Here is a 17,711-nt window from a genome sequence, read left to right as displayed (position 1 = left end):
CGGGTGAGCTTCTGCGAACCAGGAAGAGCCCTCACCAAGAACGGCATCAGCTGGTACCTGGATCTCGGACGCGCAGCCTTCAGAACTGGGAAAAACAAATGTCTGCTGTGTAAGCCCCCAGTCCGTGATGTTTCATCACGGCAGCCTGACACAATCACTGGAGATCTGTTCTGGCCGTCTGAAAATGAGTACCCCGAGAGGAGTGACACGGGCAAGCAACTGATGCTAAGGGAGGGGTCACTTGTCAGATGCTTCCCTCCCAGCATCGGGGTCCCCGGATCGGGAGGGCAGGCCCCAGACTTTTCCAGCAGGACAGGGCGCATCTGAGCTCCACTTTGAGTGATGCCACCTGGTGAGGTAGATCCTACACTGGGAGGTGGGGGTGGGGGTGGGGGTGGGATCATCGACATGGCAGGGGCTTAGGAAGCTCACAGCGGGGTCGGATGAGCCTGGGGTTGGGAGGCAGATGACTGAGTCTGAGTCCCTGCCTTGGGAATTCTTAGCTATATGGAGCTGAGTAAGCTCCTCCACCTCCCCAACCTCAGTTTCCCCATCTAGGAAATGGGTCAGTAATCTCTCTCAAAGCGGCTGTTGGCAAGATTAAATAAGAGGAACAGGCTACCTGATCAGTAGAGCGCTGTGCAGTAGTATTTATTGTTACAGTGTTAAAATTTACTCCAGGGAAGACACGGGGCTGTGACTAGCAACCGAAAGGCCAGGGACATCACCTCTGCTCCTGGATAACCTTGTTCCCTTTGTAACCACAAGCTGTCTCTGTGTTGGGAGATTCTTCTTGCCAGGCAGCTGTTGGTAATAATGCTGGCTTCGGAAGTTGCTGTGTCCCCAGGCTTTCTGTTCCTCGCCGGGCCACTGCCGGGAGCCCGCCAGAGCCTGGAGGAGATGGTGCCCGCACGGACGGGTTTTGACGGGAAGTGGGGCGGGCTAGGCTTGGAGGAACAGAGGGCTCCAGGTGCCCCCACAGCGGACACCGAAGTCTCGTCCTGCCAGATCTTCCCGTTCTGCCACATGCAGCCCTGCTCGATGACCTCAAGATGTGGGGTCACTGTTCTGAGGCCCCCCCCCGCCCCCCTGCCATGCCGGCTGGGTTGTGCGGAGGCCCCTTCCCTTCTCCCGCATCTGCTCCAGGTTTTCATGTGGCTTCTTCCTGCCTCCTATAGCCTGGGGCCCTGGTGACAGACAGACAGATTTCTAGGAGAGAAGCTTTGCGCCGCCGCTAATGACAAAGGGGCCTTTCAGAGGGGTCTGGGGTCAGAAAGCCGAGAGTCTGCTGGGCAGGTGCCTTCTGAGGGCTCTGGCCCCCAGCTTCTTGGAGAAATACGGGGTGTCTCTGCCTACTGGGGTTCTCTCCAACCTCTGGCACCAACTACCTCGTCTTAAGGGGCTAGCACCCACGGGCGCAGAGGACACCTCTCCAAGGAAGCACGTTCATGCTTTCCCAGGTCTGGAAGTCCTATCACCCTTTAAGGCCCAAGACTACAACTCGGGCCCTTTGGACAGGACATGGCAGGTCACTGTTCTGTAGGCTGCCACTCCGCCGGCCTTGGTCAGCTCGCTACCAGAATCTCTCCGCTAAGTTCCTCTGCACCCCTGCTCTTCTTGCCCACCCTTGAAGCAGGGCTGACATCTGGGATCTTTTTCAGCAGACAAAGCTCACCTGATCTGACTCTTATGTGGAGGTTGTTAATATATCAACCAACCTATCCTCATGTTGAAAAGCCAGTTCCAAACACTCAGGGGGCTGCCAAGGGTAGGAGCATCGGGTGGGAGAGAATGTGCCTTAGGGTATCATTTGGACTGAAAGGTGCTTTCGACATTGTCCACATTGCCCCAGGCCTGCTGGCCTAATGCTGCGAATTTGGGGGGCAATGCCATCCCTGTCAGTAACCCCCCAAATTGTCCACTTGCCCATCTTATCCCCAGTGGGAATGAATGAGGGGGGAAGTGCCAGCTTCATTTCTGACAAATGTTGGCTTTAAATAATCAGAGCTGCATGTGGCCCCCCCTTGTGCCATCCTTCCTCACCCTGTGGGAATAATTTCCCGCCTGGTTTGCTGCTTCCCAAGAGGCAGATCCTGGGGTCCCAGGTCACCCAGCCTGGATGCTGGCTTGGGAGGGACCTGTGGCATCAGGTTAGAGGGGAGCCCTCCTCCAGGCTGTGGGCTCTGCCTCTTCAGGCCCCATGTGTGGCTGCATGTCATTAAGATCCTGGGGTTTGGAACCTCAGCAAAGTCATGTTAGATACCAGAGCTTCTCCCTCAGGCCCTGGAATTGGAGATGTGACCCTAGGAGGCTAAATAGTCAGACGAAAGGGGGCCATCCACCTGTCCACCATCCAGGCGCTTGGTTTCCAGGGGCAAGAAAATCTGTGCTTATCCTAAGGTCAGAAAGAAAACCATGGTCTTCAGCGTCGGGGAGGAATCCTTCTCAAGTTCATCAGGCCTCAGTTTAGGCTTTTCCTATGAGGGGAAACAGTTCATTGGGTTGAAGAACATGTGCTTTGACGGTTCTCGGAGGCTGACACTTAAACCTGTTCAAGTCTTGGAAATTCAGACCTCTCACTGACTCTTGGGCGAATGGCTTCAATGTTGTGGTCCCAACAAAAGATTCTCTCTGATAATCCAAGTGTCCGTAGAACCCCAATGCATTTCATCCCGCCCAAATCATCACTCAGCACCGAGGTCAACAGACTCAATCCTGAACACATCGACTGGAACAATTTTCCAGGACGGTGTACGTGGACTTTTTTCTCTCTCTCTTTGGTCAAGCCTTACTGGGGGCTCTAGAGAGTCTGAACGTTAGGCATTCCTTGTCCTCCTTTTGCACGTGGCCCCAACCAGAACACAGCTGCAGAGGACTATTTCAATGTCAGTTCTGTGTTGTAAATGGGAAATCGGATGCTTCCTTCTGTCCCCATACCTTCCCACCTGTCTCCTGAGAGGTTACGAAGTGTGTTATAGACGTTAGCAAGTGTTAATTCTCACAGCGTCCCTGGGAGGGAACCAGGAGTTTTGTAGATGAAGACGTTGAGGCACAGAGAGGTGAGGCCACTGGGAAGAAACCACATAGCAGAACAGTGGCAGAGTCAGGAAAAGGGCTGGGGGGTTCTCTCCACCACCTTGATGACTTTGCTCTGCAAGATTCACCTCAATGAGGGCACATCAACACCTGTTTCAGGTGACCGAGACATCACAACAAACGTCTGTTGGGTCAACAATGACAAGTATTTCCCTGCTTCCAGTCCCAAACCCACTGTCACTCTTGGTTGTCGCTGACTTAAGTCCATCATCCCCGCTCCTATCCTCAGGATATCCTTTATCCTGACGACAGGAAATCTGCATTTCCTGGAAATGTCACTGCTAAGCCCCGCCCCTGCCTGGATCATCCACCTGCCTCGGCCCAGTGCAGCCACTCATGGGAGGAGAAGGCAAATAGCTTTTCTAAATGTCCAGCCCCATGCGACACACAGCTTTTAGGGTAGCAGGGAATGACCGTCCCATTGTGCATTCTCCCAAGAGAGATTCAGTGACCCAAGTCAGAACCGGAGTTCTCAGTCATGGGGAGCATGGGTGCCGGAGCCAAGAGCTCCACCGGGCTGGCCAGAAGGGCCCACTGGTCAGCCTCAGGCTTTGCTGGCTCCCAGCACCATGTGTCTGGTTGGAGTCCCGCCTGCTCCTTCTGGGACGGTGTTTGGGGGAACCGCCGGCCTCCTCCCACCTTGGCAGCTCAGTTCAAGGCTCCAGGGACCGCCTGGACTGCTCAGTGGCTGACAGTCACTCTGAGGGGGAGCCCAGGTGACAGAGAGGCTGGGCTGACAGGTCCTTCCACTGAGCAGGAAGGTGCACAACCAGCTCGAGTCAGGCAGGCTCGTGCCTCCTTGTTCCCTGGAGCCCCCATCTGAAACTGCAGTAGTCTGCTGGGGTTTTGCCCGGGGGCAGGGGAGCATCCTCGGCCCGCGGGGTCTCTATGTACAGTGGTGGTAGCATCTGGCTACTCATCCTCGGCGGGTGTGTCCGTGCTGGGTCTGGTGGGGCGTCCACTCCTTACACATTGGTGACCTCGAGGCCATTGTAGCCTTCTGGACGGCACTGCTCTGGCCTGCCCTGGGGATCATCGTCTCCACAGTCTTCATTTTGAAGGGAGCCATAGTCGTCATGAAAATCGGGGTCTTTGCTGCTGAAGCCCCTTCCTATCTTCCCCAGGGGCAGCTGAGAAGAGAGAAACGAGATGGAAGGGTAGGGAGAAGAGAAGAGGAATTGAGTGTTTGGGATCTGGGGAATGTGGGGTCCCCCGTTCTAATTGCTGTGTGACCTTAAGCATCTTGTCTAACCTCTCTGTGCCCCTATTAGTAATCATACTCTGCTGCCCAGAGCACTGAGGGGATTTTGTGAGCTAACCTTAGCAGAGAGCTTCGTGTTCCCAACTGAAGGAACTGGTTGGTTGCTAAGGGGGAGGAAAAACATAGTCTTTCTGATGGTCCTCAAAAGTCTCACATCTCCCTCCTTAGCGGGAGGAGAGTTGAGAATGTTTGAGCACGGGCGTGAAGTCTGACTGTGTTCCCAGGTCAGGAAGAAATATTCTAGCACCTCCTGGTGTGGCAGAAAGAGCAGGTGTTGTGGAGACTCGCAAACCAGGGTTTGGATCCGTGCTCTGCCACTTCCCAGCTGTGTGACCCTGGACCAGTCACCTGCCCTCTCTGAGACTCCATTTTCTCAGGTTCCAAGTGAGAACAGCAATTCCTTTCTCCCAGAGGAGTTGTAAAGAGTAGCAATCAGATCTGTAAAGCACACAGTGAGGTGCTTGCATAGGGCAGCTATTGTGGTCATATGCACTAGGCTCTCAGTAAGGATTTATCTCTTATTTTGAACATCTCTCCATGAGAATAATCCTGATAGCGCTTTGTACCGCTTTATTTCTTCGATTGCCTTTGTTTCCAGACAAGTGTTCCTCAACCTTTTGTTCAATGTTGCCACCTTAAAAAGGAGCCTTTTAAGATATTTCCCCCTAATGAAACCCCCACCATGAAATTTTCACACCACAGATACACCGTGCTTCTGTTCATGACAGGTTTGCCCCTCCCCCAAGAACCAATTTTCACCCCATTCGAGACCGCATGTTCTAGACTGAGTGCACCGTCAGAGTAAGGGTGGGAATTTATTCATGCTTATTCCCATTCATGCTCAGGATGGTGCCTCAAACCCAATCAGTATCCGAAACATGTTTGCTGAATGAACGGAAGAATTTTTGGATTATCCACTTCTCCCATCTGTGCCTGCACACTTCCATTTAGGAATCTGGGTCAGTCTGAGTCTGTGTGAACAGAAGCAAATTGCATGCACTTTCATAGACCGGAGGCTAATCTGCCTCTATTGGTTAGGTCACCAAAGTTCAAAAGCTAAGTCAGTGGTCCTCAGAGCCTAGGCACGCTGGCTTGCATGTAGGGTTCCCCCTCACCCCTGAGGCCCTCGGCTTCGAGACCCAGGTAGGTCCCAGAATCTGCCTGTTAAGCAACTGGCCAGGTGATTCTGATGTGGGCAGGTGAGACCTGCACTTTGAGATGCTACTCTAAGACTGGGGGGTGGGGGTGGGGGCTTAAGCATCGTGCAGGTCAACCGGAGGCTGCTTCCTCCCTCCTGGCTGCATCTGTGACCTGGCCCATCGGTCCTCCTCCACAGGCCAGGAGAGGAGCTGGGAGGGGCCACCCTGGGCCCAGATGACAACAAGACCTGCCCTGGGCTGCAGGACTCACAGGTGAAGGCATCCAGTGACTTACCCGGCCAGCCTTGTACTTGATACCACCGCTGTTCTCCTCCTTCCCCGCCCGGGTGATGCTGGAGGCCCTCCCTGGGGGTGTTCCGAAACGCTCAGCCTCCCGGATGCCTGAGGAGCTGGGGAGAGATCCATACTGAGTCAGCTACTGCCCCCCAGAGACGTGCACACTCACACGGGTGACAACCACAAAACTGCTGTGATTTACTGCGGACCTCCTGTGTAACGCCCCCGTGCTAAGCACTTTATGAGAGCAATCCTCCCAACATCCCTGCATGACAGCTGGGGCAAAGGGGGGGGCAGCTCAGAGAGGTTAAGCGATTTGCCCAGGATTACCCAGCTGCAAGCAGCAGAGCCAAGATCTGAATCCAAGTCTGTGAGACTCCAAGGTCATGCTCTTCCCCCTCCATCGTGATGCAAACCTTACCAGGAAAGGAAGACTGGATGGGAGAATCCCCGCATTTGAGCTCCCTGGCATGACTTGAGAAGCATCAGGAAAATTTCCCCCACTCTGCATTTAAATCTGTGTCCCCCACCCCCACCATTGACTTATTGCCTGAAGTGACCCCATTACTTCCTTCCTTGTGTTAAAGCATCGAAGGCTTCTCTTAGACTAGGATTTGGCAAATTGCAGCCTGCAGGCTGGAGCCGGCCAGCCGACTGGTTTAGCAAATAAAGTTTTATTGGAACCCAGGCACGCCCATCAGTTTACATGTCGTCATAGCCTGCTTTCTTGCTGTAAGGACGGAGTTGAGGTCCTTGAACCCTTCCAGAAACCCTGAGAAGGAGTGATTATCTCCATTTCAAGTTGAGGGAACTGAGGCTCAGAGGGGGCAAATTTCTTGCCTAAAATCACAGAGATGATGATGATGGAGGAGCCAGAATTGAGCCCCCAAAGGCCCTGCTGTGGCTCCTTTTTACATGGGACCACCCCTGAACCGCCCCAGTGCCTGGTCTCTATGCTCACATTTCAAAGACTGCTAGGGGTTGGGTGGACAGAATGTCATAACACATCACCTTGTCATGGGTGCCTGAAAATCTCAGTGTGCCCCCCACCCCAGGAGAATCCCCTCCCCTGACTCTGCAGCTTGGGAAGCCTGCCAGCCACTGAGGTGGGAGACATGACAAGGCCTCTCACTCTGTGTGCTTGACAGTAAAGTCTTTCGGAGTTCATAGAGGAATTGCTCTTCCCCACTGAAATGCTAAGGAGAAAGATGGAACACATTGACAGGAAGAGGGGCCCCATGTAACCAATCCAGAAGAAAGCGCGTCATGGAGATACTCCAGGGCTTGTGTGAAGTTGGGGGGCATGAACTATCAGTTGTTGGCGGGGGGGTCTGTGTCCGGTGCACTGCATACAGTTTGCCTCCCTGAATCCTGTTAACAAAGCTGCCGGGGAGGGAAGACTCATATTCCCATATTACAGATGAGAAACTGAGGTTGAGAGGGCTGAAATCACCTGCTTGTGCCTAATATGGTAGAAAGCAGCACAGTCAGGATTTGAACCCACATTCCAGCCATCTCCCTGTGGAGGAAGAAAGAGAGGCAGCCACGGAGGTGCTGGTAGTGGGTTTGGAAACATAATTGATAATAGTTGCGTTGTTGGGTGCCTCACCATGCCTGGGTTCCTCTCCCAATTGCTTTATGCATTATTTTGCATAAGAAATTTCGAGAAACATCCCCAGTACTCACCCATGAATCCTAGAGAGTCCTTAATGCACCTGTGACCTCTGGGGTGGTCAAGGGTTTAATCAGATACATGAATGCCTGCTAATGTTTAGCTAGTGCTGCCTATCTAGGGCTCAGAATATGTTAAGGCCATTACAGGTCACATGGCTCCAGAAGGGAGGTCAGGGAAGGTGGATAATTCTTAGGAGAAAAGCCTCTTTCCTGCACCTGTTGAGTCATGGCTCAAGGAACAGTATTCTTGTCAAACTCTGGTCTCCATAGAACTACCTCAAAATGCCAAAAATGTAGATTCCTGGGCTCTCCCAGTAAATACTGGTCCTGTGGATCTGAATTTGGGCCAGGGGATCTGCGTGTTACAAGAGCACCAATGATTTTGCTGCAGGGCTCTGTGGACCTCACTTTGAGAATCACTTGGGTATTAGCCTGCCAATGGGGAAAGGCAGTTCAAGACTTCTGGATTGTTGCCACAGATGTACAATCCCCAGCCCCCAAGCCTCAGTTTCTGTATAACATGGGGTGTGGCCCAGATGCTTTCTGAGGCTTCATGTGGTTTGGGGGACTCAGAGAGCCTCAGATTCAAATCTGAGCTCTGTCAACAAAATGGACAAAGCTTTAGCTAGACTGATAAAGAATTACAGAGTGACTCAAATTATTGAAACCAGGAATGAGAGAGGAGACAGTACTACCAACTCTACAGAAAGAGGTGAGATTATAGAGAAATGATTATAAAATCAACTAACGGTATGCCAACAACTTAGTTAACCAAGATGAAACAGACAAATATCTAGAAAGATATAAACTATTCAAACTGATTCAAGAAGAAATAGAAAATCTGAATAGATCTATAACAAATAAAATTGAAGTAGGAAAAAAACCACCGCCCCCACCGCAAAACAAAAAACCAAAACCTTTCCACAAAGAAAAGCCCAGGATCATGTGGTTTCACCAGTGAATTCTACCAAATTCTACCAAGTGTTTAAGGAATAATGAACACCAATCCTTCACAAACTTCCAAAAAAAAAAAAAACAAAAAACAAAAACACAGAAGAGGAGAGAATACTTCCTAACGCATCCTATGAGGCCAGTATTACTCTGATACCAAAACCACACAAAAATATCACAAGAAAAAGCCCCTACAAACATCCTTTATAAATATAGATGCAAAAAATCTTCATCAAAATGCTAGCAAACCTAGTCCAGCAACATATAAAAAGGACAAAGTGGGATTTATCCTAGGAATGCAAGGTTGGTCCAACGTATGAAAATCAATGTAATATGCCATATTAATAGAGCAAAGGACAAATCTAGGCTCTGCTCCTTACTAGGTGTGTGACCTTAGGCAAGTACCTTGGCCCCTTCGAACAAGTATTTCCATCTATAAAGGAGGGATAATGACACTGATGTCTTGGTATTGTCATGAGGATGAAATTAGTGCCCACAACAAGTGTCTAATAAATGGTGACTTTAACTGAACTGCAAATATTTTAAGGAGAGAGTCCCCAGAGAGGGGGCCTAATTTGTCTGTCCAGGTGCTTTTTCTCTGGTTACTTTTCAGACGAGGAGCCTGGGGTGGGTAGGCTGACATGGCCTGCTCACCTGGACCATGAGCACCATTAGTATGCTCATCCCTGCCTCCAAACCTCTGTCTCCACAGCATTTCCTGCCTGGACTGGCCACCTCTTTTTCAACTATGACCTTCAGGCTAAAGCACTTTGCTTCTTGGAGCCTCTGTTTCCTGATCTATAAAAGGAGGCCACTGTGTTGTAAGGAAGAAGTGGGATCCAGGAAGCGAGGGGGCCAGGGGGGGACGTCAGGATCACCCGCTTCTGAAGCCCCAGAGCTGCAGCCAGCAGCCCACACTCACTTGGCTGGGTGGAAGATGGCACTCATCTCCTCTGCCAGGTGTCTCCGGAGAATGTGCTTCCCGCTGGGGATGCCCAGGGCAGTAGCCATGGCCTCGGCGTTGAACGTGGGTTCCAGCACCAACACAGCACCATGGATGCCACTGTTGGTCAGGTTGTCCGCGTACTCCTGAAGGCAAGGCACAGGCTGGTTAGCCTGTGGTGGGGGCTGCCCTGTTACTTGACAGGTCTGCCCTGGTGTCCTGCCCTGTTAGGCTGCAAGGGCCACCCTGTTGTCCTGAGGTGTCCTGAGGAGTTGCCCTGCTGGCTTGAGGTGCCCTCAGCTCCAAGTGGGGACACGCCCCCAACAGCAAGGGCTTGTTCCCCTGGAGACCAGTTAGTGTAAGCCTCAGGGGGATCCCCCCACTCTTTTAGGGCCATGAGGACAGTGACCAAGACTATTTTGTCACTGACGTATTCCCAGATCTTGGCAGGCAGCCCATAAAAACTTGTCCAATGAGATGAGCCTGGATTCAACACCAGCCTTGCTTCAGAGGACAGCCCAGCCTCTCCACCCCTGCTAGGAGAAAGTCATCATGAATGGGGGTCCTGTTGTAAGGGTGGGGTGGGTGCTCCGTCTTCCTGAGAAACAGGAGGCAGGCTTTCTCGCCAGCTTGGGCAACGACGCTGACTCATGCAAAATGGACACACAAACGTGCATGGGATTTGCAGATGCCTGTGAGTCACCCCCAGCCCACCCCCCGCCTACCAGCCCCTCACCTTCAGGTCAATGTCCCGCACCCACTTGAGCACCCGCTGGTTGGTCCAGACCACGGGGTCTATGTTCTGTGTCTCGCAGCGGGCGCGGCGCTCCTGGAGGGCCTTGTGGAGGGGCGGGGGGGGAGACAGTGGGTCAGCTGGGGGTGGGGGAGCACGCAGAGGTCCCAAGGAGCGAGCATCCATGGTGTTGGGGGGACCCCGGCATGCTGGTACAAGGAGGAGTTCTGGCTGGTGAGCCCCGGGTTCTCTGGCCCTGTCCATCTGGGGCTTGGCCTTTCATTCTGGGAAATGGGGAGAAGCCTGCTTCTGGGGGTGGAGGGCTGGGTGAGACCCCCAGCAGCTGCCTAGTTTGTATATCCCGGACCCCCACTTTCCTGACATGGAGTAGGGGCCCAACAATGCGGCTCTTCCATGAGGGGCTGTCTTCTGTGGGTCCACCCAGCCCCTGAGGGCAACGAGTGTCACCTATAAAACATCACTCATGGATGGGGCGCCTGGGTGGCTCAGCCGGTTGAGCATCTGCCTTCGGCTCAGGTCATGATCCCAGGGTCCTGGGATCGAGCCCCACGTCAGGCTTCCTGCTCCGTGGGGAGCCTGCTTCTCCCTCTCCCACTCCCCCTGCTTGTGTTCCCTCTCTCGCTCTGTCTCTCTCTGTCAGATAAATAAATAAAATCTTAAAAAAAAAAAAAACCAACAAAAAAAAAACATCACTCGTGGCAACCTGTAGAGGGATCAGCCTGTTCCCTTTTCACCAGCCTTCCTTGGGGGGACTGGCTCCCAGACAAAGGGCTCCGGGCTGGTGGTAGACACAGGGACCCCCTGGCCTATGGATTCCTCCAACATGCCCTGACCATGCCCATTCACACTTCACTGTCACGATCTTCCTGCACGTCTCTGGGGTTCACCAGACTGGGGTTTCCGGTGCCCAGGGTCCTGCAGTGGGTGTGTGAGAAGGGCTGAAGAACTGGACAGCTCCCTCCTCTGGGCCTCTCCTGACTGTGAGCGGCTTGTGCTCTGACTTCACTCTAGGAAAAGTAAGCCGTCTGGACTGCCGCCGCCCTGTAGGGCCCTTGGGAAACTTCGGGTCCTGGGGGAGCTGAAGCAGATGCCCCCCATGCTGTCTGACATGGCAGGGCTCAGAATCAGGGGGCACTCAGAGTCCAAACTCTGACTCTCCCCCCCACCCCCGGTCCCTGGTCACCTAGCTTGCCTCCCCATTCACTCCCCTACCTCAGATTCAATGCCGGGACCACACATTCTGTCCTCTGGGCCTTTGCTCGTGCTGTTCCCTCTGTTAGGTTGCTTTTCACTCACACCTCCTGCTGACTGATGCCTGGAATTCCTCTCTCAGTTCTCAGTACAGCTGTCACTACCTCGGGGAAGCCCTCCCTGATCCCTCTGGAAGCTACGCCTTTGGGTTTTCATAAAATCCTGGACCTTCCTCATTGGGCCAACTTTCCATGGTATGGTGGCGCCAGCTTCTTTGTGGTTCTCCCTGATGAGCAGTGAACTCTTGGAAGATGAGGGTTCCCCACTTCCCCTGAATTGGACACAGGGCCTGACCCATGCCCAGTAAGCAGCTATTGGAAGAAGGGAGGGACAGGGGGAGGGATGGATGCATGTGTGGATGGATGCATGGATGACCAGGTGGATGGATGTGTGTGTGGATGGGTGTGTGGATGGCCAGGTGGATGGATGGCCAGGTAGATGGATGCGTGTGTGGTTAGATGCATGGATGGGCAGATAGTTGGATAGACAGACAATGGGTGCCAGTGGGGAAAGAAGGGCTGTGGAAGATGCCTCCATCTCCTGCCCTGGTCCTCACCTCCCTGCTGAAGTTCACTTGGTACAGCAGCTCGATCCCCAGCAGGATGCTGACCTGGTGGAACTTCTTGGACACATTCAGGTGCTTCTCCAGGTCCCGCTTCATCAGGGAGTGCAGCATTCGCCCGTCAACCAGGTGGTTTTGGAAGGCCTGAGAGTACTGGGACAGCCCGATGTCATTCAGCCAGGCCTTGGCCACCCAGTGATGGTCCAGGTCAGCGGCTTTGGACAGGCTGGTGAGGACAGACATGGCCAGAGAGACGGATGGGTGGGGACAGGTGGCAGAAACAGAGAGACGGGTAGAAATGGGGCAGAGTTGGGCAGAGATGAAGACAGAGGGAAAAGAACAGGGCGGAGTAGGGTGGGGGACCAAGACATCACAGAGATGGACAGGAAAAGGGATGCAGTGGAGAGACAGAGAGGAAAAGAGAGACAAAGCAGAGATGGGGAGAGAGGTGGATGCAGAGTGGAAGGAGAAAGACCGAGACAGACAAACAAGGAGTGAGCTCCAAAGAACAGAGAGGGATTAAGAGAGAGGCAGACAAAAGGAACAGGAAAAGCGAAGAAAGCACATTCAGACACACGGAGTGGAAAGAGACGGTAGCAGAACCGCAGGGACGTGTGCAGAGGGAGGCGGCAGCTCCGGGAGCCCTCAGCATCCTCAGCCTGCCCCTGGGTGTGGTCCCCTGGGCATGTTCCTCTACAGAATCCCTGAAGCCCGCGATGCCGTGGCCTGGGCCGTTTCTCCTCGCTCTACAAACCAAGAAGCTCAGACTTTGCCCAGAGTCACACTGTGGCATGTCTCGGAATCAGAATTAAAACCCCCGTTTTGCCTATTCCAAGCCCTTTCTCCTCACCGCTATATCTCAGATTTGTCTGCATCCCACACCTATCTCAGTGCTGCACACAGAGTAGGTGCGCAAGGAATATTTCTCAAATGCATAAAGAGGTGGATGCTCCTGGCAAGAGGTCCCCTCGGCTGTCATTCCCCTGATCGCCACACGGTGGCAGTCGCACAGAAGGAATGAGAACAGCGTAGCCCACCTGTGGAGGGACTTGAGAAATGACCGGTGGGGCTGCCAGGTAGGGGGACCCCACAAAGGGATCAGGATGTGGTAGGGAAATATGGGCTTACAGAGTGACACCACCCTCCTCCCCAGGTCTGGGATCGGGACCAGCATTCTTCCCTTGCCCCCAGATAGTATACCCTTTACCTACTTCCTAGCCCCTCCCTGTGCACCCATCTCTAAGGGCTGCCCACCAGCCACTCAAGCTGGAGGCCTGGGTGGGATTTTCAGCTCCACCGGACTCACCTTCCTCCTTTCCACTCTCCACTGCTCACTCCGGGACTTTGTGTCTCCCTGGACTCTGTGTCTCCCTGGACTCTGCCCTCCGACTGGTCTCCCTGCCTCTGAGCCCTCCCCAGTCCCTCTTCCAGGAGAGTGGCCAGGGCTGACTGCACCACCCTCCTGCTGGTGCTCCTATATGGCTCCTCGCTGTCCTTCCTTCATTCCACCGATATACACTGAACAGCTACTGACCGCCGTGCTCGGGACAGATACTGCCATATGATGGGCACATCTTCCCTCACGGCCCCTTCTTTTCTTTCTTCTTCCCCACGCTCTCTGTTCCCTGGTGGCACCCACTTCCAGGGCTCTGGATTACAAATGTAATGTAAATGAGGACTCCCAAATTCTCATCTCTCCCTTCTCTCTTTTGAGACCCAGCTGCTTACTAACTGCCCCCTTGGGCATCTCCTGCCAGTCACGCATCTCACATTTAATGGGCTCCAAATGAAATGCCCTGTCCCCTCTCCCAGCTCTTCCCCACCCCCCACCATCCACCGGCTCCGGTCCTCATTTGCCCTCAGTCTCCCCTCCCCCACCAGGTCTATCAGTCACTCTGGTCCGTGTGTCTGTCCCTTTTTCTTCTTTTCTGGGTTCAAGCTACTACCACCTCTGGCATAGATTTCGGCAATTGCCTCCTTACTTCCCCCACGCACCCCCCTGCCTGCCCCACCCTTTCTCATCCACTTTCCCCACAGTAGCCAGATGGTCTTTTAAAAACCTCAATCAGATCATGTACATCCTCTGCTTAAAACCTTCCAGTGGAGGAAACTTAAATGCACCTTACTAAGTGAAAGAAGCCAATCATAATACTGTACAATTCCGGTTACATGACATTCTGGAAAAGGCAAAACTATGGAGACAGTCAAAAGATCAGTAGTTACCAGCGGTTAAGGAGAGGGAGGGATGAACAGGCGGAGAATAGGGGATTTCTTAGGGCAGTGAAATTATTCAGCATGATACTGTCATGAGGGATGCATGTCATCACATGTTTGTCCGAACCCACAGAATGTACAACACGAAGAGTGAACCCTCATATAAACTATGGACTTCGAGTGATTGGGATGCATCGATGCGGGTTCCTCACCTGTAACAAATGCTCCATCCGGTGGGAGATGTGGATGATGGGGAGGCTGTGCAGGAGTGGGGGCAGGGGGGATGTGGGAACTCTCTATACCCTCCTTTCAATTTTGCTGTGAAACTAAAACTGCTCTAAAAAATTTAAGTTTATTCTAAAAACGAGGGAGGAAAGACTTTTTTTAAACAAACAAAATTGAGAGAATTCATCATCAGAGGAATAAACTGCAGGCAATGTTGAAGGGCTTTTTTCAAGAAGCAAGAAAATAATGACCATATGGAAACTTGGCCCACATGAAAGAATAAAGAGGAGAACTTCCAGAAGTCACGATAAAAAAACAACCACTGGATTCAGAAATGGGCAGATTTGAATAGACATTTCTCCAAAGAAGACATATGGGTGGCCAATAAACAGATGAAAAGATGCCCCACCCCAGCTTTAAAAAGGAAGGACATTCTGACACATGCTACAACATGGATGAATCTTAAGGACATGATGCTAAGTGACATAAGCCAGGCCCCAAAAGACAAATACTGTGTGATTCCACTTAAATGAGGTACTGAGAGTAGTTAAAACCATAAAGGCAGAAAGTAGAGGGTGGTTGCCATTATTGGGGAGGGGGCACGGAGGGGAGAACAGGCAGTTAGTCTTTATTATGTTATCGTGAGCATAGGGTTTCAGTTTTACAAGATGAAGAGAGTCCTGGATGTGGATGGTGGTGATGGCCACATTAACAAAGTGGATGTTACTTTATACCATTGAATTGTACACTTAAAACCGGTTAAGATGGGGGGTCACCTGGGTGGCTCAGTTGGTTAAGTGTCCAAGTCTAGCTTTTAGCTCAGGTCATGATCTCAGGGTTGTGAGATCCAGCCCCGTGTCAGGCTCCACACTGGGCGTGGAGCCTGCTTAAGGTTCTCTCTCTCTCCTTCCCTTTCTCCACCCTTTCTCTCTCAAAACAAAAACAAACAAAAAAACTAGTTAAGATGATAAATATGTATACTTTACCACAATCAGAATTTTTTTTAAAGAATAAAGATGATTAGAAATGGTAACTATCTGACTAAATATTTTTCTCATCTGCTAATCTCCTTAAAAGATAATGGGCAGTTTAAAAGACAAATATAATAATGTATTATGGAGCGTATAATACATACAAATAAAAAACGTATGAAAACAGGGATGCCTGGGTGGCTCAATTGGTTAAGCGTCTGCCTTCGGCTCAGGTCATGGTCCCAGGGTCCTGGGATCGAGCCCCGCATCGGGCTCCCTGCTCCGCGGGAAGCCTGCTTCTCCCTCTCCCACTCCCCCTGCTTCTGTTCCCTCTCTCGCTGTGTCTCTGTCAAATAAATAAATAAAATCTTAAAAATAAATAAAGTTGCCCCCTAGCCTGCTGCTCTGCCTGTAAGTATTTCCTTCAAAGCACTAGTCAGTCACACATGGAACTTTCAAAAATGAATTGATCTGAGCCCAGAGACTATGTTCTTTGCTGAAGAGCCGGCCTCGCGCTCAACACACAGCAGATGCTTTTCCGGAAGAGGGGCCAAGGAAAGGAAGGGGGGCTCCCAGCTTCATGCGGTCTCCTCCTGCCCCTCAGCCACCCAGGACCGCTGGGGTCTGTCCCCAAGGCCAGGCCCTCCTCGTCTCCTGGCCGTGGACCACCCCACACCTCCCTCCTCACCTGCTTGACTGCTACTGGGCTCTGCTGGGCTTTCGCTCTCCCCAAAGCCTTCCAGGGCCCTCGTGTGCTGGGTCAGAGCCCCTCTCTGCACCCTGAGCCCACCCCCCCCCCCCAGGAGTCCCCATCCCTACACTCGTAACCCTGCTGCTCATCTGGCCAGACCACCAGCTCCTGGAGGGCAGGACCCCACCTGGCTCCCCAGCTTCTGTTCTATAAACGCACTGAAGATAAATCAAGGCTGGGCTAGCGGGGCATTGACTCCAGTCCACCAGGAGGCCGCCCAAGATGAAGCTCCTGTATTGGAAACTTCTGACCCAAGACAAACTCCCTTTAAGAAGAAAAGGTCCAAGGTGGGCCCCCTCCCAGCCCCTCTTGAGGCCCTCACTTCAGAGCCACCCTTCCCGGGGCCATCAGCCACTGGTCGAGGCTGTCTAGCCCCAGGCTGGTGTGGGAGCTCCCGGCCCTCCCTTCAATCAGATGCCCTGGGGCCGGGGCTGTCACTGATGGGGACCAGAAGCCCTCCTCTCTGAGGGAGTTCGGCAAATCAATGGTGCAACAAGACGTGGCATGGGGTGGGGGAGGGGCACCGGCTGAACCTACTTGAGGGAAGCCATTTACAGTCAGCAATATCCATCTGCATGCTGACAATTAATGCTCTTCTGCCCTTCAAAACGGTTCTCTTTTCATTAAAGTTGTCCCCATGGGGCCTTGGCTTGGCAACACTTTCCCAGCTGTTGGTCTGAGCTATTGTAAGCATCCAAGTTGAACAAGACGGCATGACTTTAAAAGTAATTCAGATGTTTTATAAAAGTTGACATTGTCCCCGTCCCAAACTGGGGCTGGATTAGACCCCGAAATCCGAGTTTGGGCACAGGATTTAGATATCATCTGGGTCATGATTCAGCACAGAAAACACGAGGCCATTCTGGCTCTATCACAGCTAGCCCCGGGACCTTGTGTCTCTGTGCCCCAGCATCCTCATCTGCAAAATGGGGCTAATCATGCTTGCCTCACAGAAGCTGTGAGGGCTGAACGGGATAAGAGAACATGAAACCCTTAGCACGGAGTGTGGGGGTGCATTCCGTGTTCCGTAAATACAAGTAGCGGGGGTTGTCGATGTTTTTAACGTTGAGGTGTTGCAGGATAACGGAAAGGGGACTGACTTTGAAGTTAGGTATTTTGTAGCGTGACTTTGCACCCATGATTTCTCTGGGCCTCACTTTCTCCGTCTTTAAAATGGGGGTAAGAATGTCTACCCCACATTGATGTTGTGACGGTTAAATCAAATCAATCATGTGCATAAAACGACTGGTGATGGGGCTGGTGGATTTTGCGGTATTTTAGAGATAAGGGGAGCCAGGCCCAGAGAGGGCAATGTCATTGCCAAAGCCACACAGGACGTGTTCTTGAAGATGACTTCACTGGGGTTCTTACCCTAGAGTTCATGGGCCCTTAAAAGTTCCCAGAGTGAGTCAAAGGGTCCCAGAATGCAAAGTTGTGATGTTTTGTATATCTCCTCTGGGGAAAGTGTCAACAGTGTTTATTAGATTCTCAGAGTGGCCGTGGTCTCCAAAAGTTACAAGAACTGCTGTTCTAATTTAACCCCCTTCACTTCACAACGGGAGAAGCTACAAGTGCCAGAGAGAGCAAGACCACGGCAAGTTAGAGACAGCCAGATTTCCACA

At 52.3% G+C, this 17,711-nt stretch overlaps 1 protein-coding gene across 2 annotated transcripts in view; it reads right to left on the bottom strand.

Annotated features, from left to right (window-relative positions):
• Window positions 1–626: 626 nt before the first annotated feature.
• Window positions 627–17,711, bottom strand: part of KAZN (kazrin, periplakin interacting protein) — a 1,106,439-nt gene continuing 1,089,354 nt past the window's right edge. For both annotated transcript variants that reach the window (XM_027598368.2, XM_027598372.2), the window contains 5 exons: window positions 11,923–12,154; window positions 10,098–10,199; window positions 9,341–9,507; window positions 5,792–5,906; window positions 627–4,226 (listed from right to left, as the gene is read on the bottom strand). In XM_027598368.2, the coding sequence (XP_027454169.1) occupies window positions 4,062–4,226; window positions 5,792–5,906; window positions 9,341–9,507; window positions 10,098–10,199; window positions 11,923–12,154 (781 nt within the window). In that variant the 3' untranslated portion in view covers window positions 627–4,061. The remainder of the gene's footprint in view (window positions 4,227–5,791; window positions 5,907–9,340; window positions 9,508–10,097; window positions 10,200–11,922; window positions 12,155–17,711) is intronic.

This window comes from Zalophus californianus, chromosome 4 (genome assembly GCF_009762305.2).
Source record: "Zalophus californianus isolate mZalCal1 chromosome 4, mZalCal1.pri.v2, whole genome shotgun sequence".
NCBI lineage: Eukaryota > Metazoa > Chordata > Mammalia > Carnivora > Otariidae > Zalophus > Zalophus californianus.
Note: the sequence above shows the minus strand (reverse complement) of the source record. Positions and strands in the feature narration are given on the sequence as shown.